The sequence below is a fragment of the Loxodonta africana genome, chromosome 5 (assembly GCF_030014295.1).
Source record: "Loxodonta africana isolate mLoxAfr1 chromosome 5, mLoxAfr1.hap2, whole genome shotgun sequence".
NCBI lineage: Eukaryota > Metazoa > Chordata > Mammalia > Proboscidea > Elephantidae > Loxodonta > Loxodonta africana.
The window spans coordinates 149,062,363-149,083,868 of NC_087346.1; the positions used below are offsets into that span (position 1 = coordinate 149,062,363).

The following is a 21,506-nucleotide window of genomic DNA, read 5'->3' on the forward strand; positions in this document are numbered from 1 at the left end:
GGAATGGACTCAACAACAGGGTTTGTTTTATGGGTTTGAGGTCGTCAAGGCAAAGAGAAGGGCACTGGAGGTGGGGTCATTCAGATGCCACGGGCGGTGTGTATCAGTCTTCACACATGGCTTTTTGGTGGAAGGTAGGATGAAGGACCTTCCTAGATAAAATTATCTGAAAGGGAGTCTTCAAAGTATGTGACCCCAAAAGCCTTATAAGCAAAAGTATCAGCCAGTATCACACCAAGACCTGTCAAGCCGCTCATGCTAACCTGTTAAACCCTGAAGATACCTAGTCTATCCAAAACTCAGGCAGGTATGTTAGATAAAATTTGTCTCAGTGGTGTTTCATAGTAGAGGTAATTAACATCTCGTTTGTTAATTGTCAAAAAGGTAACATTTTTGGATTCTAAAACCCTTTGTTCCAACAGTTGTGTTTCAGATGGCTTTACTGTGTTTAGGTATAGTTCAATAAGACATGTACTTACGTAAAAGGAAGTTGTTTGAAAGAAAAATGTGTGTCCTGTCATTGTTGAGTAGAAACAGTAGACCTCATACTTCAAGTTTCCAAGGAATATAAACAGACCATAGCTGTTTGAGGGAATAAGGTCTAAATTTTTATTTGATGCCATTATTTTTAAATGAAACACTGTTACACTGCAGCTTAACAGTTACAATAACAGGTCTTCTACCTTTTCTCTAAGTTTCAGATCACTGGCAGAGTCAAATTACACTGGTGATTTAATGGACCACCACCATTATTGCACAAGTTCTTGTGGTTAAGCACTTGGCTTCTAACCAAAAGGTTGGCAGTTCAAACCCACCAGCCTCTCTACAGGAGAAAGATACGGCAGTCTGCTTCCATAAAGATTTATAGTCTTAGAAACCCTGTGGGACAGGCAGTTCAACTCTGTCCTGTAGGGTCACTATGAGTTGGAACCAATTTGACGACAACAGTTTGACAGTTTCGGTTGCCATTATTGTAAAAATGCAAACAACATTAACTCCTATTGTTTTTCTGGTACTATGACAGAACACAGATTGTGGAAAATAACTGGTCAGAATTTTACAGTTCACAAAGGCAACTTACTAGGCCACTTAGCAACGTAGTCCTACTTAACTACCCCTGCAGATTTTTAACTTTGTTTCTTTGTAGTTCAGAAACAATATTAAATTTCCCTTTTTCTTTTTTGAACAGTTGTACCACAGAGGGAGTCTTCTCTGGTGATGGAATCACTGAATGTAAGACCACTGTATTGGCTTTGGTTTTGGTGTTGTCCTTGTTTGGGCTGGTTTCGTTTTGTTTTGCTTTTTGAGAGCAATGGGATGGGGACATCTGGGTGGATGGAATGTCTGTATTTCTTGAGGAGACAGGCAGCCATTCCTCTCCGTTCTAGTTCAGCATATTGACAGCAGCTTTAACTTACTCTTTTCTACATTCACCTTTGTCTACTGATGTCACGAAATTTAGTTGTTTTCCTCAGAGAAAGAGTCATTCTGAATTCAGCAGCATTGTATTTCTAGAGGCTCTTTAGGCTGACTTCCAAAAAGGTTATTCTTCACAACTTCTCTCATAAAACAGAACTAAGGAAATTGAAGAAGGCTCATTTACATCAGAGGAGGAAACTATTCCAGTAATGCTAATAAAAACTTGCCAAAGAACTATCAACTTTGTATTTTTAATATTATAATGGATTTAAAAATTGGATTTTGATGCTGTAAATCAGCTTGGTCCTGTAGATGAGGTAGATTTTATTTTGGAAATTAGAGTTGGCTTCATGTTTTTGGAAAGCTTTTTCTGAAGATACTAAACCATAATTGTTACATACACAGATTTTTTTTCCCAGTTAAAAAACCAAACCCATTGCCGTCGAGTTGACTCAATAGCAACCCTATAGAACAGAGTCAGACTGTTCCATAAGGCTTGCAAGGAGCACCTGGTGGCTTCGAACTGCCAACCTTTTAGTTAACAGCGTAGCACTTAACCACTACGCCACCAGGTTTTTCCTCATAATTCCTTTAATACTTGAAGGGATTTTTTTTCCTCAGTGCATTTATAGGGTAGGGAGCATTTTATAAAACGTTGGTAGTCACAGACAGCCACATTCTCCCCGATGCCCCCAGAGGAACTGGGAGAGCTTTGCTTATTATCAGAGTACTTGTCTCACTCCATCAAAACACCCTCTTTTGTAGCTCTAGGAGAAACCTACACACAGTCTGCTAAATAAGAAGGAAGGGAAAGCCCCACTTGGTTAAGTTCAGGTTTGCCTTCCAAAACTTAAAAAGCTTCTAAGTGTAGCTGAAACCTGCAGAGCCATCAAGGAGACTGCCTACCCTGAGTCCCCCAGCAGCTGCCTTTTCCACATCCCAGCACCATCTGTCCTTTCCAGATATTCAGAAGATTCTGTATCTAGGATTTATAGTACTGTGGGGTAGTCTCATGGAGTCCTGCAAGTTAACTACCTAACTACTAGCCGAAAGGTTGGAGGTTGGAACCAGGGTTTCAAACCCCTGCTGAGAATTTGCATTTCTAACAAGTTCCCAGGGGATGCTAATACTGCTGGTTAGGGACCAATTCTGAGAACCACTAGTAGAGCAGTGGTTCTCAAAATGTATTATACCTAAGAATCACCTGGGGATCTTGTTAAATGTAGATTTTGATTCAGTGTATCTGGGGGTGGAAATGCAAATTCTCAGCAGGGTTCAAACCAAGACACCAGTTCAAAGCCCTGGTTGGAAGAAAGGCTGGCGGCCTGGCTTCCAAAGGTCACACACAGCCTTGAAAACCCTATGGAGCAGTTCTACTTACTCTGCACACACGGAGTCGCCATGAGTCAGAGTCAGCTTGACTGCAACTAACAACAACAGGATAGTCTGAAGGTGTCTCCTCAGTCACAAATAAAGTAGGATTGACAAGATTTGCAACAAACAGGAAATTTTATGGCAGAATCCTTCAGAGTTTTTAAACAAGATTGTGGGAGATTTTTGGATGGGAAGGGAATTCATAGAATTCAGAAAATTTTTGTTCTATTTCTTACTCTTTTGCCATAGCTATTTTAAGGACAAAAAGGAGAGTAAATACGATGAGGTGATCATTTGTTAAACTGAAACATCTTGAAAAGGAAGATGCTCTATGCTCTTACACTTCTGTACTTCAGTTCCTTTTGGCATTTGCGCTTGCAAACAGCCAAAGTATGTAAATTAAATTACCTTCCTTTTTTTCCCTGCCTTCAAGTTTTTTGTGATAATGTTCATAAATAACACTTTATATTGTATGTTTAGGTTGGAAATTCAGACTCAAGAACAAATGAAGAAATTCATAGCAAACTTTATGACAAAGAAGGTAAGTTAACACATTTCAGGATAGTAATTTTAGTATTAACTATAATTAGCATTTGTTAAGTGACTTGCATGTGCCAGTCCCTATGCTGATTACTTTGCAAACTTTCCTTTCATTCACGTGATCCAATAAGGTGAGTGTTAACTGCATCACACCTGTAGTAGAGGAAATCAGGCTTTGGGAGGTCAAGGTACTTGTTCAAGGCCATACAGCCTGTAAGTGGTGCCTTAAAATATGGGGTTCCTCATTGTGAAAATGTAATTCTACCCAAAGTAATCTGCAAATACAATGCAATCTCGATCCAAATACCAATAGCATTCTTTAACGAGATGGAAAAATTAATCATTAACTTTCTATGGAAAGAAAAGAGGCCCCAGGTAAGTAAAGCAATATTGAAGGAGAAGAATAAAGTAGAAGGGTTCACACTACCTACCAGACTTCAGAACCTGCTGTACAGCTATGTTAGTCAAAACAGCCTGGTACTGGTACAACAACAGACGCATTGACCAATGGAACAGGATCGAGAACCCAGATATAAATCCACTCACCATCAAATGGGGAAAAGACAGTCTTTTTAACAAATGGTGCTGGCAAAACTGGATGTCCATTTGTAAAAAAAATGAAACATGACCTATACCTAACATGATACACAAAAACTAATAAAGACCTAAATATAAAACCAAAAACTGTAAAGATCATAGAAGAAAAAATAGAGTCAACGCTAGAGGCCCTAATAACACGGCATAAGTAGGATACAAACCATAACTAACAATACGCGAATGCCAGAAGATAAGCTTGATAACTGGGATCTTCTTAAAAATTAAACACTTAAGCTCATCAAAACACTTCACCAAAAGAATGAAAAGAGAGCCTTCAGACTGAGAAAAATTTTTTGGCTATTACATATCCAGCAGAGGCCTAATCTCTAAAATCTGTGGGAAAATCTACCACCTCTACAACAAAAAGATAATTTAACTAAAAAACGGGCAAGGACTGTGAACAGACATTTCACCAGAGAAGATATTCAGGTAGCTAACAGACATGAGGAAATTCCCCCCGATCACTACCCATTAGAGAAATGCAGAACTACAATAAGATACCATTTCACTCTGACGTTACTGGCACAAATCAAAAAAACAGAAAACAACATGTTGGAGAGGCTACTGGAGATTGGAACTCTTACACACTGCTGGTGGGAATACAAAATGGCACAACCATTTTGGGAAATAATATGGCACTTCCTTAAAAAGCTAGAAATGATCCAGCAACCCCACTCCTAGGAATGTATCCTAGAGAAATAAGAGCTGTCAGAAGCGCAGACATATGCACACCCGTGTTCATTGCTGCATTATTCACAATAGCTAAAAGATGGAAACAACCTAAGTGCCCATCAACAGATGAATGGATAAACAAACTACGGTACATACACACAATGGAATACTACGCAATGAGAAAGAACAATGATGAATCTGCAAAACATCTCACAACATGGATGAATCTAGAGGGCATTATGCTGAGTGAAATAAGTCAGTCACAAAAGGACAAATATCGTATGAGACTACTACTGTAGAAACTGGTGAAAAGATTTGTACACAAAAAGAAACAATCTTTGGTGGTTATGATGGAGGGGAGGGGTGGGGAGGGAAACTTTGGTAAAGGCTAAGACAGTACACAATACTGGGGAAGCCAGCACAGCTTGTCCAAGGCAAGGTCATGGGAGCCCTGTAGACACATCCAAACTCCCTGGTGGACCAGATTACTGGTCTAAGGGCTGTGGGAACCCTGGTCTCGAGAAACATCTGGCTCAGTTGGCATAACATAGTTTATAAAGAAAATGTTCTACATCCTACCTTGGTGAGTAGTGTCTGGGGTCTTAAAAGCTTGTGAGCAGCCACCTAAGTTACTCCACTGGTACCACCCTGTCTGGAGCAAGGGAGACCGAAGAAAACCAAAGACACAAGGACAGTGTTAGCCAAAAGGACTAATGGACCACAACAACCACAGCCTCCACCAAACTGAAACCAGCACAACTAGATTGTGCCCGGCTACCACCACTGACTGCTCTGACAGGGATCACAGTAGAGGGTTTTGGACAGAGCTGAAGAAAAATGTAGAACAAAATTCAAACTCAGAAAAAAAGACCAGACTTACTAGCCTGACAGACTGAAGAAACTCTTGAGAATATGGCCCCCAGACACCCTTTTAACTCAATACTGAAGTCACTCCTGAGGTTCACCTTTCAGCCAAAGATTAGACAGGCCCGTAAAACAAACGTTAATACATGTAGCTGAACCATGTGTACAAGACTAAATGGACACACCAGCCTGACGGCAAGGACAAGAAAGCAGGAAGGGACAGGAAAGCTGGACGAATGGAAGTGGGGAACACAAGGTCTAGAAGGGAAGAGTGTTGACACATTGTGGGATTGGTAGCCAGTGTCACAAAACAATATGTGTATTGTTTGATGAGAAACTAATTTGCTCTGTAAACCTTCATCTAAAGCACAATTATATATATATATGTACATACATATATATGTGTGTTTACACACAAACATATATATATATAAAATCTGTTGCCATTGAGTCAATTCCAACTCATAGCAACCTGATAGGACAGAGTAGATCTGCCCCATAGGGCTTCCAGGGAGCACCTGATGGATTCAAACTGCCAAACTTTTGGTTAGCAGCTGTAGTGCTTAACCACTACACCACCAGGGTTTCCATATATATACACACACACACGCAAACACACACACATATGTATGGGGTCCCTGAGTGGTGCAAACAATGCGCTCAGCTGCTAACCAGAAGGTAGAGGTTTGAGTCCACCCAGAGGTATCTTGGAAGAAAGGCCTGGAAATCTACTTCCAAAAAATCAGCCATTGAAAATTGTCCAGAGCACAGTTCTGCTCTGACACACATGGAGTCACCATGAGTGAATCAGTTATTGGCAGCTGGGTTTTTTTGTTTGTTTGTTTGCCTTAAAATAGCTCAGTCTAGTATGTAGGAGAAGTCTAGTTCTGTGCTAGTAAGTGCTCAGTTGTAAGGTATGTTAGCTTCTGACAGGCAATCTCAGTTTGATAGCAAACTAGGGGTGGCACATTTAGGTGGATCTGTGCTCATTCTGCATAGCCTCAACACCCCTGTTAATGCCATATTTCAGTCAAAAGTAAAGTCGAGGTAATTATAAACACCCATGTACCTACCTATCAGCCAGTTTTGTCATATATTGAAACTTAATATATTTCCTTCACATATTTTTTAAATGTTACAAATACAGTTGAATTCTCATTATACCCCTCCTCAGTCCCAGTCTGTTTCCCTTTGTCCCACTCCAGAGAGGGCCACTATTCTGCATTTGCTGTGTACATTTCCACAGATAATGTGTAGCATTATGTTACATGCTTTAGGTAAAGGATACCACATAGAAACCCTCTTGCTCCTCATTTTTTCACTCAGCGTTAGGTCCTCAGATTTAGTCATATTGATTTGTATAGCTGTCGGAATTGATGACTGCAAGTTTGGTAATGAGTTATTTTATTTCACTTGCTTTTTAGCATTCCATTGTGTGAATATACCACAGTTATTCTTTGTTTTTGTTTTTTTATTGGTGGACATCTAGATTTTTTGCAACTTTTCCCAATTACAAAGAATGCCATCATGTGTGATCTTGTACCCAGTTCCCAGTGCATATGTAGTGTGCTCGTATCTCTAGGTGTGGAGTTGCTGGGTTATCAGACACCTCTCCATCTTTACTGAATGTGCCAGTAGTCACCTGGTGGCGTACCACTTGTCACTTCGTACCTTCACCCATATTTGGTATTGTCTGATTTTTGAATGTTTGCTAATCTGGTGACTCCAAAGTGATAGCTCATTGTTTTGCTTGAGCACTTCCTACTACTGTGTTGCTATGTGAACTAGGGGAGAAATGGCTTCAAAGTCTGCTGTATAAAGTCAGCTTGTGACCCCAGACAAGTTACTTGCCTCCTTGAACCCTGTTCACTCATATCAGACCATGCAGATGATGAGAGTTACCTGAATCTGCTATCCTGAGGATCCTGTGAAGAGCCATTTTAAAGCATCTGCTACACTGCCTTGTACATACTGGTAGTCAGTAAAGTTACTGACCCAGTTTCCTTCCTTCCTCTCTCCCCCGCAAAGCAAGTATTAGAATGAATAAATATATGTTTTTTCATTTCTGTTTTGCATTTTTTACACAGAGATTTCCAATGGTAAAAAAGACAGCACAGAAGCTGTAAGAGGCCACAGTATCGAAGCAGATCCCAAAGAGGTGAGTTTTCATAATAAACTCAGATATTTCAGGTTTTTTACATAGTATTTTCACCTGTGCATGAAGAAGGGTCTTCATTCTTTATCTATAGTATTAAGGATTTATTAAGGATTTTCCGTATCACTTTTTTTGTAATAATTTGGTAGGTCTCGAGATTTTTTAACATATCTGTGTTATACAATTAAAATTTTTTTATGTACCACTTTTTTGTCAACTGTAAGAAGCACCATTATTTATTGGACTACTGAGAAGGAGAAAAACACTGCCAATTAACTATGACATGCTATCAATTGTAAGACATATCTTGACTTCAAAGCTATTAAAATAAAAAATACTTTTTAAAATGTATGTTTTCAAATTATTGAAATACAGTATGTAGCCAGAAACAGATTTGAATATTTCATATGAATTTACACTCAAATCCAAAGAAAAGATTCAAGCTTTCAGAATGAGTCAAATCCAAATCTAGATGCCAAAAGCATTATTCTAGATTTTTTTTTTTTTTTTAGTTTATATATAAATTCATTCCAAAGACTAGAAGCTAATCTGTCCCCATTTCAGTAGATTTGGATCCAGATTCTATTGCCTTTAAAATGATCCTTCTTAATTCTAGGTTGAAATTTCAATCCAAGAGGAAGAAAGGCATGTGGCTAAAAGAAAAAGAAAGAAGCATTACCCCTCTTCAGACGATGAGCCGGGTATTTGTAATATACATGTTCCTGTTTTAGATATCTTTGAAAACTATATTATGTTCATATCCAAAATAGTGGGTGAACAACATAGAGAGTTCTTGAGGGTAGTAATTGTTTACTTCACAACTCTTGAGACTGATTTATTTTCAGACTGGCCTAACCCCTTTAGGGTCCTTTCTGGATCTTGATCTAGAAACTATATTGTTCCTTACAGAAGACCTAGTCCTTGGAACTTACACAAACCCAGGCTTCGTCTGTAACATGGCCCTGGGACCCAGTCAGGCGCCACAGAGGTCTATATTTTATATCTTGCATAGATGTCCTGTAGAGCTGCTCAAACATTTTTGTAAACGTTCGTGTAATACCCCTCTGTGCACCATGGTGTTGATTTTCTCGTGGTCTGTAACACTGCCATCCAATAGAACTTTCTGCAGTGATGGCACTGTTGTCTAGCTGCTGTTTCTAGTACAGTAGCCACCAGCCACATGTGCCTATTGAGCACTTGGATGTGGCTAATGTGACTGAAAAGACCGAATTTTTAATTCTATCTGATTTTAATTAATTTAAATTTAAATAGCCACATGTGACTGGTGGCTACCATATTGGAGAGTGCAGAAATTTTATAATTCCATACCTGACACAAAGAAATTCAGTAAATACTTACTGAAATACTCACGAGGAACCAACTCAATGACGCCTGCCAACAATAACAACTTAATAAGTGAAAAAGAATGGATAATAAAATAGTTCCCTTTATTAGTTGTTGTTGTTAGGTACCATTGAGTCATATCCAACTCATAGCAACCCTTTGTACAACAGAATGAAACACTGCCTGGTCCTGTACCATCCTTACAAATATTGCTATGTTTAAGCCCATTGTTGCAGCCACTGTATCAGTCCATCTTGTTGAGGGTCTTCCTCTTTTTTGCTGACCCTCTACTTTACCAATCATCATGTCCTTCTTTAGGTATTGGTCCCTCCTTATAACATGCCCAAAGTATGTGAAATGAAGTCTCGCCATTCTGACTTCTAAGGAGCATTCCAGCTGTACTTCTTCCAGGACAGATTTGTTCATTCTTCTCACAGTCCATAATGTATTCAGTATTCTTTGCCAACACCATAATTCAAAGGCATCAGTTCTTCTTAGGTCGTCTTTGTTTGTTGTCCAGCTTTCACATCCTTTTATAATAATTCGTTGAGTTCATACTGTATCCAGGTATTATCCATGGTATTTTATATATAAAAAATTTTATATATAGTCTTACTTAATCTTCTCAATAACCCTGTGAATTAGATATCATCACTTCTAAATAAAGAAATTAATGTTCTTAGGGATTGTGACTTTAAAGTAAATCTGATTCCAAAGCTCCGTGGTCTTAAGCTCCGTGGTCTTAAGCTGTACCTTTAAGCCATATCTCTCAGGTGGTAACTTGTTCAGGAAGGTGAAGGTAAAGGGTCTCTGGGAACTCTGTGTTTTTATGCTTTTTCCATAAAACCTGCTACTTGGTTGTCATTTAAGCATTTGGGGTTTTTTTTTTTTTTTTTTTTTTTGCTCTGCCAGGGCCAATAGCCAATGTTCAGTGCTCAGATCACATGAGCTTATGAATACATTTAGAATAACTCCTGGCTTCAGTGGATCACAAGCCTAGTAAAGAAGTCTCTGGCTATCTTAAAATAGAACTGTGCATTTCATTTTTCATTTGGCTTTTATTCCTTTGTGATTCTGTCCAAACTGATTTACAGATGATAATCCAGGCGGCCTGGATTCCAGAATAGAAGCTCCTCGGAGGCAGTGCTTGGAAACTGAGCCACAGGATGCAAAGGTATTGTTTTCCATGAATTAATGTTAAGTTTTGGGGGTAACTAAATTATATCGCTCTGAATACTTATTTTGTTTTTCATCCTAGTATCTTTTCTACTTTATGAATCTCTAATAATAATCCCTTTATCATAAAAGGTACTAACATACTTCATAATTCTTAAGATGGAGGATTGTGTTAATCTCACAGTTTAGGTGTGATCATTGCTTACATTTTTGGCTCAGTCCTATTATTGACTTCTTTAGGTTTTTTCCCAAAGTGTAGTATGCTTTATTACAGATATGCTTGCACTCAGATGTTGAAATGCAGTGATACATATTACTTTTAAAATGTTAATACTTTGCCTTCCTTGTAGCTTATCTCTTGCCCCTAAAATATCCACGCCAAAAAAACCAAACCCATTGCCGTTGAGTCAATTCCGACTCGTAGCAACTCTATAGGGTGGAGCAGAACTGCCTCATAGGGTTTCCACAGCTGAAATCTCTATGGAAGCAGACTGCCACATCTTCCTCCAACGGAGCAGCTGCTGGGTTTGAACTGCCAACCTTTTGATTAGCAACCGAGTGCTTTAACCACTGTTCTAGTAGGGCTCCTTCCCTAAAATACAGGTTGTCCTTTTTTACTGTGGTCTTTATTTTTTGTCTTATGATTTAGTGGAGTATCTCACAAGTTTATATTTCTGCCCCTGCGCTCGCTCTTGTTTTAGCCTCAGATTTACCCCTTCCTGGCAGATATTTCTTCTTGGGTAGTCTTTCATTTCAGAGATTCAGCACGTTTAGAGCATCTCTTTGTCATTTCCAAACTAGCTCAATCTCCTTATTCTATTTCCTTAATTTATTCTTTCTGCTGTGTTCCAAGAGTGTTTAAGTCAGCTTATAAAAATATATCCAGCTGAGTTCCAGTTCACTAAACCAGTTCAGAGTCTCTTCTTTCCTCCCAATAACTGAACTAAATAAAAAGTAGAAAAAGAATTTTAGCAGCCAAACAGAGAAAGTAATATATTCTTATGGATTTCAGTTGCTTGTAAGCTTATCCCTCCTCCTGCCCTTTCCATAACAAACATCCTGAGACGGTACTCCTACTTCAGGACAGAAGCAGATTGTAGGGGGTATCGTTTTATTTTCCCTTTAATTTCATGTAAGTGTTTTAATGTAAGTTGAAATAAAATTTAATTCAGCCATTTTTATTAATAATTTAATACACAGGCAGTATTTTCAATATCATAAATTAGTATTTTGTTCTGTGGAAAGATGTCTACAGCAGCATCCATTTAATATTACGTTTAATGTTGATGATGGTAATTTTTGGACAGTAGATTGGGAATGAGGACATTGGTGATTGATTCAGTGGTAGAATTCCCACCTTGCATGAGGTAGACATGGGTTTGATTCCTGGCCAATGCATGTCAAGCACAGCCACCGCCCTTTTGCCACCAGAGGCTTGAATGTCGTTACACTGAGCAGGTTTCAGCAGATCTGCCAGACTAAGACAGACTAGGAAGAAGGACCTGGTAACCTACTTTCAAAAATCAACCAGTGGAAACCCTATGGATCTCAACAGTCCAATCCCATCGTGCAAGGGGTCGCTATGAGTCAGAGGCCGAGTCGACTGCAGCTAGCAACAGCAGTTGGAGGCAATTTTATCATTCCTATTACCGTTTTCTGTGTAATAAATATTGCTTTCTAAAAGCAATAAAGTCATTCTAAAATGTGTACAGGAAGCCTAAAAAAAGACCAAAATTGAGTAAGTGGAAAAATCCAAGTAAAGGAAAAATAAGAGCAAGAAATAAAAAGTGAATCACATGCCTGTCACTGGAATCTGATAAGTTTTTAAGGGGCCGAAGTGGTGGCTCTGAATGAACCAGCTCAGGAAGGGAAATGCCTTCTGGTCCAATGGTTTGAAAACTTTAAGAGCAGTACATCTTCAGCCAAATACATGAAACAGATAAAAAAGGAGCTCTTCTGTCTGAAATGAGAGAGGAGACCCTCCAAAACCATTACCCTCCCGCTGCCACAGACACACACACACACATACTCCGCCCTTCAGGAGGTTCCAGGCTGAAAACCACAGCGAAGCATGAGTCTCCGTGTTGATGATGTCAGAGCAAGTCAGTTGCTCAGGAGAAGCTCTTCAGCTTTTCCCAGTGGGTTGGCCTTGCATTCTCTAAACAAGTACCATCACAAGGGGGGCGTGGGAAGAAATGGTAGAACTTCCTTTTCATCTAAAAATAAGAAAAAAAATGCTCTATTAATATTTAATCTATAGATTGACACTGGTGTCATCACTGAAGTAAGCTGACCTCATAATGTCCTAGTTGTGGTCACATAGTACATTCACGTGGCTGGTGTTAAGGAAAGCTGTGAGTTGCTTAAAACGGAGGACTAGAATGACCCCCTCACTCATTTTTTTTCACTTCCGGTATTTTTTGTTAAATAGAGATGACAGATGCTCCGCCAAATGAATTTACAGTCTGTTAACCTAGTTTTAGTGAAGTTAACCCCTCCACAATAAACACGTGCTCAAGACTCCCACAAAGAAACCATAAGATAATGTTTGTAATGCAGGCACAAACAAATAATAAGAAAATGGCTGAGCTGCTGCTTCTCTTACCAGGAAATAACAGAAGCTCTTTGTCATCCTCATTACTAAGTAAAAAGAATGAGGCTCTAATTCTATCTGATACAAAGTTGGCCGAAAACTTCAAAATGTTTAAGAAGACTGTTTGAAATATGGATGTCCATCCACCTTAAATTTCTAAAAGGCTACACCAAATCCTGATGACATTGGTTATTACTTTTGGGAAGGGGAAGTCCGGTGGGGGCATTTTGCTATAGACCCTCTTAAATTTTGAACCAGGAGAATATATTTCTGTTTCTAAATAAGTAAAATTATAGTATGGGCATTGTGGCAGTTCATGCTCAAAACATCTTTGCTACTAACGAAACAGCCAGGATGGAAGTAACGAGAATGCTTATGTCGTGTGTTGTAAAGAACGTAACCGATGTCACTGAACAGTTTGCGTGGAAATTGCTGAATGAGAAACTAAACTGCTGTGTAAGCCTTCAATGAAAACACAATATCTTTAAAAAAAAGAAAAACTTCCCGACTAAAAAAACCAGTTGCCATCAAGTCAACTCTGACTCGTGACAACCCATATGCCTTAGAGTAGAACTGCACTCCACAGGGTTTTTACTGACTTTTTTGGAAGTAGATCACCTCTGACTGGACTCAAACCTCCAGCCTTTTGGTTAGCAGCGACCTCATTGATGACCACGGTAACCGTTTGCACCACCCAGGGACTCCACAGTGAAATAAGTGAACTGTTGAGAGAGCACTGTACGGAATAGCCCAGCTGAACTCTCTTCACATTTCAAACAGTCTTCTTAAATGTTTTGAAGTTTTTGGCCAACTTTATATCAGATATAATTAGATCCCCATTCTTTTTACTTAGTAACTACGATGACAAAGAGCTCCTGTTATTGCCTAGCAATAGAAGTGTCAGCTCAGCCATTTTCTTATTATTTTTTTAGCCTTTCTCCCCAATCCCTCCCCTCCGCCATCCGACACAGAAAAAAATCTACTGCCAGTTCCTGTCAGTTCTCCCTTTGGAGTTTCTCTGGAGAAGACAAGGCCCAAGATGAGGGAGGAGAAGAACGGTTTCCTTTTTGCAGGGAAAAAAAACAATAGCCTTGATACTTTGTAGTTGAACGTTATCTCTTGGTTTTCTGTCCTCAGAATTCTTTTTTTTTTTAGTCTCCGTATCGGCAGTAATAGTTACTCTTTAAAAACATTTTCCAATGAACAATTTTCAAAGACAACTAGAACATTGTTTTTTTGAAATAGAAATGAAAATGCGGGGGAGGGCAAATGGAGGCGGTGTTAAGTTTGCAAAAGCAGCTTCTTGTGTTGTTCAACTTCTCTGCAGGAGGAGAGCTCTGGTGATTCAGAAGAACTCTCTACACCAAGTCGTAAGACAAACAGCGCAGTTGCAAAGGCCATGGAAGAAAAAGGTGAGTAATACATCCACCTAGATAAAGTATTTTGAGAAATGACTAAGCATTCAGAGTCAGTGTCTCTTTCAGCACCCGATACCTGCTGAAACCTAGGCAGGCTGATTTGTACATTTGTTTTCCTTTTATGATGCAGTACTCTGGTGCTTATTGAGCCTTCGGGAATCATTTCCCATTCAGTTCCTGCTCTGCCCGAAGTGTGCTGCTTAGCAGCTACCCAAACTCAGGCTTCTGAATTTTGATGGCGTGGGCATGAAAACGGAGTGTGTGTGCACATAGGTCTGCGCGTGTGTAAGTCACCTTGGTGAGCTGTCAGAGCGGTGCAGGCTGGCCTCCGTCCCCAGCAGTAAACTGACTCTCCCTTTTCTGCAGATGAATACAGCAGCAGTGAAGCCGCTGGTGAAAAGACAGAGCAAAATGAAGATGACAACATAAAATCTCAGGAGGCAAGAAATTATTGCCTGTTTGCTCAGAATTATTTAAGAACTAAAAACAAATTAAATGCATTAGACACTGTTAAGTTTCTCTTCAGTACTTTTGATGGCGCTCTTATTTTTAGCGCAGTGGGACACCATTTTACACAGTGCTTTTTATCAGTGTCATTATGATTAATTTTGTTCCCTTCCTCCTCATTTCATCAAAAACATTTGTATGAGACCTACTTATGTCACGCCCAAATAGGATCAGCCCAAAGCACTACCTCAGCAGCCACGTCGGGTTCCTGCCCTAACAGCTTAGCACTGCCATGCCAGGCCCAGAACCGGAGGCCTGCTGGGGTGAAATGGGAGCAGCAGCAGCAGGGATGTAGAAGGCAAGCAGGGGTACCTGATGGGACCCCTGGGTCACGAGGCAAGGCTCTTGAGAAGCCACAGGAGCAGACAGAACCAGCCAGCCCTGCCTGCTCCTGGCCCATTCAGATACGCAGGGAGCCCAGTAGAGCAGAGAATCATAGCAGCCTGAGGCAGAGCCCCAGTAGCCAAAGGCAACAGCCTCGACTGCATACACAGCCAGTCCTTCAGGAACCACCCACCACTGAGGGACGCAGTACTCTTTGTTTTCTCACGCTTCTGTATGAGAAATTCAGTGGACTCCTTTGTCTTACAAGAGATACCTTTGGTCACAAGTAACTTGGACAAAATCTGAATTTGACTGGAGGCCTATGTTTATTACAGAAATAAACGCTACCACTTACTGAGGGCTGGCTTGCATTGTCTCTATCGCACAGTCCTCAGGACGCCATGAATTCATACCACTGTTTTCACCATTTATCAGGTGAGGGGACTGCGCTGAGAGAATTGAAGCACTAACCCAAGGTCACGTGGTTTTTAAGTGATGAAGCTTGGATTTGAGCCCTCTTAGGAGGGGACTCTAGGTTCCTTGGTGGAGCGAATGGTTTGTGCACAACTGCTAACTTAAAGAATGGCAGTTTGAACCTACCCAGCAGTACCACGGAAGAAAAGGCCTGGCAGTCTGTTTCCATTAAACAGGCTAGCAGAACTGCTCCATAGCCAATAATACCCTCTGGGGTGCAGTTATACTCTGGACACCTAGGGCCACCATGAGTCAGAATTGACTTTACAGCAGCTAACAACAGCAAGGAGGAGGGGACTCTGAATCTCATTTTGAGAAAATGAACTATAGAGAATAACATTTTTTATTGCTGTTTGTTTTGTTTGACTGTTTTTTATATCCCCTTTAGGAAGATCAGCCTATAATTATTAAAAGGAGAAGAGGAAGACCTCGTAAACACCCTGTAGAGGCTGTGTTAAAAACGAGTAGGTATTTCATGTGTTTTCAGGTCACACACGAGAAAGTTTCAAGCTGATTTTCTAAATGAAATTTCTTTTGTTTTTTAGAAGAGGACTCCAAAGCAGATACTGGCATTGTCACTGTAAGTAATTGGAAAAGATGAAAACTCTTCACATAATTGCTGTTGACTGGAAAGGTTATACTGCAGTATCTAGGATTTTGAACTATATTATTTTTCTCCAAGTATTTGAGAAGCTTGAAAAGCTTTCCTTAAATAAAACATTGAGTAACCATTCAAATAATGTTGTGACTAATAATGTCTTCATATGAACAATTCTGTGAGTTACTTGTTCTCCATTCTGATTCCACCCTCGCTCATGAGTTTGGTTATATAAAAATTATATAGGGGCGTACCTTCTTGTGCTCACTCTTGGTTCAAGTATGGAAATTAGCTGTTTCATGTGACTTTTAGATTGTGATTTCTTTATGGAGATCTTTGATGCGTCTCCATCTTACTACTTACCAAAAAATTCCTTTTTGTGATAAAGTGTACGCTGATTTTAATTACCCTCAGTAATACCTTACCTTTTTAACCATTTTTACCTTTGACCCTGAAATATAAACCCAATGAAATCATTGTATGAAGATTTTATCACATTAATTTTGATGACAGTGTTATAATGAAGATAAACACATTTCCACTGACCTCTCAAAAGCCAATGGGATTGAGGCCTCAGTTCTGCCACTTACTCCCAGATCCCTGACAGTAAGCCAAGCACGTGACCCCATGGAGCCTCTCTTTCCTTGGCTGTAAAGTGGCTGCAACACTTACAGGATTGTTATAAAACCACAAAACCAGAGCACCGGCTGTGAATGCATTTACCCCATGTGAAGTGGTTGCGGGGTTGGGGAGTATTAACCGCTGTGGGCCATGCTGTGTTGCTCCTGTGCTCGTCCCTGGCAAGGTAGCAAGATCACTGGGAAAGAGTCTTATTGCAGCCCTGATTCTCACTGTGGACAGGCTGTGTGTTCAGAAGCATGGAGAGGCATATTTCCTTGGTATATTGAGTCAGCTAGAGAAAATATTATAGCTATAGAATAAATTGTTGTTATTAGTTGCCATCAAGTCTAGTGCAACTCATGGTGACCCCATGTGTGTAGAGTAGAACTGCTCCATAGGGTTTTCAAGGCTGTGACCTTTCGGAAGTAGATCTCCAGGCCTGTCTTCCAAGGCACCCCAGTGGGTTCACACCACCAACCTCTCAGCTCGTAGTCCAGTACTTAACTTTTTGTGCCACCCAGGGTCTCCACACATAGTACATAGAGGCCCTAAACTTTCCTTACGTTGTTGACTGCTTTTCTGTGTCATATTGATAAACTGCCAATTTGAATTTTTGTTTGTTTAAATTTAGGTAGAACAATCCCCACCTAGCAGTAAAGTGAAAATAATGCAGACAGGTATGTACCTACGCCATTCTTCTGTGTATGAGGGAAGCAGGCTGTTGGGGAAGGTTTTAGAGTTTCCTTCTGTTTTTCATTGAAGTCAGAGCATCCTCAGTAAAAGTCATTGTCCTTATGGCCAGGAAAGACTATCCCTGTTGGCTCTCCCTGTGGCCTGAGCCATCCTTAGTATGAGAAGAACTGTGTTGAAAACAGAAGGACATACAAGCCCTGGAAGGAGTGGTTGCCTCAGGAGAGGAGAGCTAGGTGATTGAAGTATAGGGTTGGGAGGAAGACTTAGCTTTCACTGAATACACTTCTGGACTGTTTAATTCTTGCAATGAGAATTCATTATGGACTCAAGAAAATTAATAAAATGTAAGTTTTAAGATAAAAATCTAGAAAGCAACCTCTGTCTTCAGGGGAATTACAGCCTCATTCAGGAGGAAAGATGAACAGGAAAATACCAAGAGGTAACGCGGTAAATGCCCACTGAGTAGCCAGTGACAGAGACATAAGAGAGCCGCAGACACCCCGATGATAGCGGAGCGCTCATGGCAGGCTCAGGAAGCCTGGGCAACCTTCACAAAGGAAGGGGAAGGCGGCAGAAGCCAAAGAGCGGAAGCATTCCATCCAAGGAATTAGTTCACACTGCCGTGTCTGCGCCGTAATTTATGGGTATGTTAAGGGAAGAAGTGGGTCAGCCTGGGGAGTGGGCACTGTTACCAGGAAGATGTGAATTCCACTCAAGAGCCTAGTGTTCTCGGAGGGATAACAACTTAGAAAGCAGCCTGTGCGGCTCACGGGGACCAGGACTCAAGAGATGGATTCGTATCCAGTACTTTTGTCCTCATTCCAAAAAGAAAATGATACCAAAATGTGGATAATGATTCTCTAGGTGGTGTGGGATGATGGGTGCATTCCAATTACTTGTTAATAGTTATATGCATTTTCCAGATTTTTAACAGTGTATATATTATTTTCATGGTTTAAAATATGTGACGTAAAATATGAGCCATTGGTGGGTTTTAAAGGGCAGCCTTAGGCAAAAAAGTGAATGTGATAATTTCTTTTGATTGAATTAGTGACATAGATCAGGAAAGTATGTATTCTGACCAGCAAGATAAAGTAAATATGTCATTTTAATTTTTTCCTCCCACATTTAACCACGCGTGATTCTGTAATTATGCTTTTTTTTTTTTTGTCTCTTAGGAAATTAAGATTTGATTATTTTTTTAAGTGGAGAGATTTTGCTTATGTTTGGTTTTTAACCAGTTTTCATTCATACCTTTATTAAAATTTTAAATCTGTATAACATCAAATCTCTGTGAGTTGAGTGTCCTGTAAAGACAATGATTTTATAAATAGTAATAACACGCTTTTATACTGATGTGGTTGTGCTTTAGGGCTGTTACTTGACATTTTTCTGAACCTGGATAACAATCGCTAGTTTAAGACAAGCGCCTTCTTTGTCAGCCTTTTACTGGTTTAACTTTTATCTGTCTTCATTAGTGTGTTGAAATTGCAGGAAAGAGCAGCTACCACACTCTTCGTGTTGACAAGCATCCCCATGGTTTCAACTTCAAATAGTGCATTCTCAGACAATTGTAACATCTGCACAAAGCACATACTCAAAGAATAAGCGTAGACAACCTACAGAAAGTCCTATAATACGTACTCTTTTCATTACCATAATATACGTAATTGGAGTCGAAAGAATTCCAGCTGTCACCCTATTTATTAGTTGTGTGACCCTGAACAAGTGACTTAAATCAAGTTATGTGAGCCACATTTCCCTAACTTTACAATGGGGATTGTAATACTTGGAGGCTTACATTCAGATTTAAATGAAGTCTGTAACCCTGATTACAGTTCCTCATTTGTCCATCTTGGGTGCTCCTTAGATCGCCCTTTTCTCCTCCCTTTCTGGGTTCAGAGCATTTGAGTTGACAAAACCAAAAAAAAACAAACCCATTGCCATTGAGTCAACTCCAACTCATAGCAGCCCTATAGGACAGAGCAGCACTGTCCCGTCGAGTCAACTCCAACTCATAGCAGCCCTATAGGACAGAGCAGAACTGTCCCATCGAGTCAACTCCAACTCATCGCAGCCCTATAGGACAGAGTAGAACTGTCCCATCGAGTCAACTCCAACCCATAGCAGCCCTATAGGACAGAGCAGAACTGTCCCATCGAGTCAACTCCAACTCATAGCAGCCCTATAGGACAGAGTAGAACTGTCCCATCGAGTCAACTCCAACTCATAGCAGCCCTATAGGACAGAGCAGAACTGTCCCGTAGGGTGTCCTAGGCTGTCACCTGTACGGAAGCTGACCGCCCCAGCTCTCTCCTGCAGAGCAGCTGGCGGGGGCAAACCGCCAGCCTTCTGGTTAGCAGCTGAGCACAGAACCACTGCACCACCAGGGCTCCATCTGAGCAGAAAGAAGAGACCATAAATGTGATCTAACCCAACTCCTTATTTTACACATGAAAAAACTTGAGGCCCTGGGAGTGTCAGTAGTTTGCCGGGATCACACAGCTCACTAGTGGTAAATCTGAAACTAAAACTTTGGTGTCCTCACTTGTGTTCCGATGTGCTCTCTGCTAGATTTTCTGGCTCTTACTTTGCTTGACTGATACCAAATAATGATAAATTATATAAGCGTGTATTAATTAGCACTGGTACCTGCATAGACAACAGCCAGGCTGATGAAATTTAATTTTACACTAATGAAGTACTAAATAAGGAGCCCTAGTGACACAATGGTTAAGTGTTCGGTTGCTAATCGAAAGGTTGGCAGTTTGAACCCACCTAGTGACTCCGTGACAGAATGACTTGGTGACCTGCTCCCATAAAGATTACAGCCTAGGAAATTCAGTGGGCCAGTTCTGCTCTGTCACATAGGGTCGCTATGAATTGAAATCAGTTCAACGACACCTAACAACAAAGTAGTAATGCACTGATTTCCCTTTTCTTAAAGATGAGCCCAGTAAAGAAACAGCTAACCTACAAGAAAGAAACATTAGCAATGTAAGTGTTGATTCTCTTATCAAAATTTTTGCTTTACAACTAAACTTAGTAAATGATCAGTCGATGCCATTTCTACCTCTGTTTTGTTGCTTCTAGGATGATGGTGAAGAAAAAGCAGTAGCAAGTGGACGTCGGAGAGGAAGAAAGCCCAAGCGTTCTCTCACTCTCTCGGATGATGCTGGTATGACTCCGTTCTTTTAGCACATTCTTAGTTACAGAGTCTTACGCTTCCAGATCCTCTTTTAAAGAGGTGTTCATTGAATGATGGAAAATCCAGCGGGGTACAGCTAGTATTCCTATTACATAAATATGCGTGCAACGGCCCTAATCCCGTGTCAGCAATGGTACATCCCAGATGCTTCCCAGAGTACGTGTGAATTTTTCATGAATATTGGCTGTGACCTGCCTAAGTAAACTATCCCAAACATGTTTGAGATTAAGTTAAACAGTTGTGAATTGGAAGTGCTGAAACACTAAGGAAGTAGAAAACCACATCTTCTACCTCCAAGTCCCATCCTACGTTCTTCTAAACTCTGTGACCCTATCCTTTGCAAGTGTCTTTGGGAATTGTACAATCCAGGTGTTACCTTTCTACTTGAACAGAATCCTCAGAGCCAGAAAGAAAACGCCAGAAATCAGTTTCTGACACAACCGAGGACAAGAAAGACCAGGAGTCTGATGAGGAAGAGGAAGAAGAGGAGGAAGATGAGCCCTCAGGAGCCACCACAAGATCCACCACCAGGTCGGAGGCTCAGAGGTAATAGGGGCAACAAAGAGCTCTGACGACCTTCACCAGCTGCTCCATCAGAAAACACCTTTGGCTTTTGTGGGATTATCCTTTAATTGAATCATTCATGCCACGGTGTGAGCTGTGTCCTTTCAGTTTACCTTCAGTACTTGCTCTTAGCCCTCTGACATTTTGGTTCTTCTTGGAGAACATCTCCCGTCGTAAACCATCTTTGGGGATCACTTCAGAATCTTTGCCAGGTTTTAAATGTCTGTTGGGTGGAACCCATTCAGTTCCTTTGCTACTGTCTATTGAGCATCTGCTGTGTCTCGGATACTGTGCTGAGTATGATGGGCAAATACAGAGATACATAAAACCCAGTCTCTGCATTCCATGTGCTTACCCCTAGTAAG

The 21,506-nt window shown here is 40.4% G+C and overlaps 1 protein-coding gene across 3 annotated transcripts in view; it reads left to right on the plus strand.

Moving 5' to 3' along the window:
- The window catches only part of BOD1L1 (biorientation of chromosomes in cell division 1 like 1), a 64,852-nt gene that overhangs the window by 36,334 nt on the left and 7,012 nt on the right, over positions 1-21,506 (plus strand). For all 3 annotated transcript variants that reach the window (XM_023549732.2, XM_064286076.1, XM_064286077.1), the window contains 13 exons: positions 1,190-1,233; positions 3,274-3,334; positions 7,554-7,624; positions 8,238-8,322; positions 10,060-10,139; positions 14,062-14,146; positions 14,519-14,592; positions 15,846-15,921; positions 16,003-16,037; positions 17,308-17,353; positions 20,317-20,366; positions 20,463-20,547; positions 20,970-21,123. In XM_023549732.2, coding sequence (XP_023405500.2) covers positions 1,190-1,233; positions 3,274-3,334; positions 7,554-7,624; positions 8,238-8,322; positions 10,060-10,139; positions 14,062-14,146; positions 14,519-14,592; positions 15,846-15,921; positions 16,003-16,037; positions 17,308-17,353; positions 20,317-20,366; positions 20,463-20,547; positions 20,970-21,123 — 946 coding nt within the window. The remainder of the gene's footprint in view (positions 1-1,189; positions 1,234-3,273; positions 3,335-7,553; positions 7,625-8,237; positions 8,323-10,059; positions 10,140-14,061; positions 14,147-14,518; positions 14,593-15,845; positions 15,922-16,002; positions 16,038-17,307; positions 17,354-20,316; positions 20,367-20,462; positions 20,548-20,969; positions 21,124-21,506) is intronic.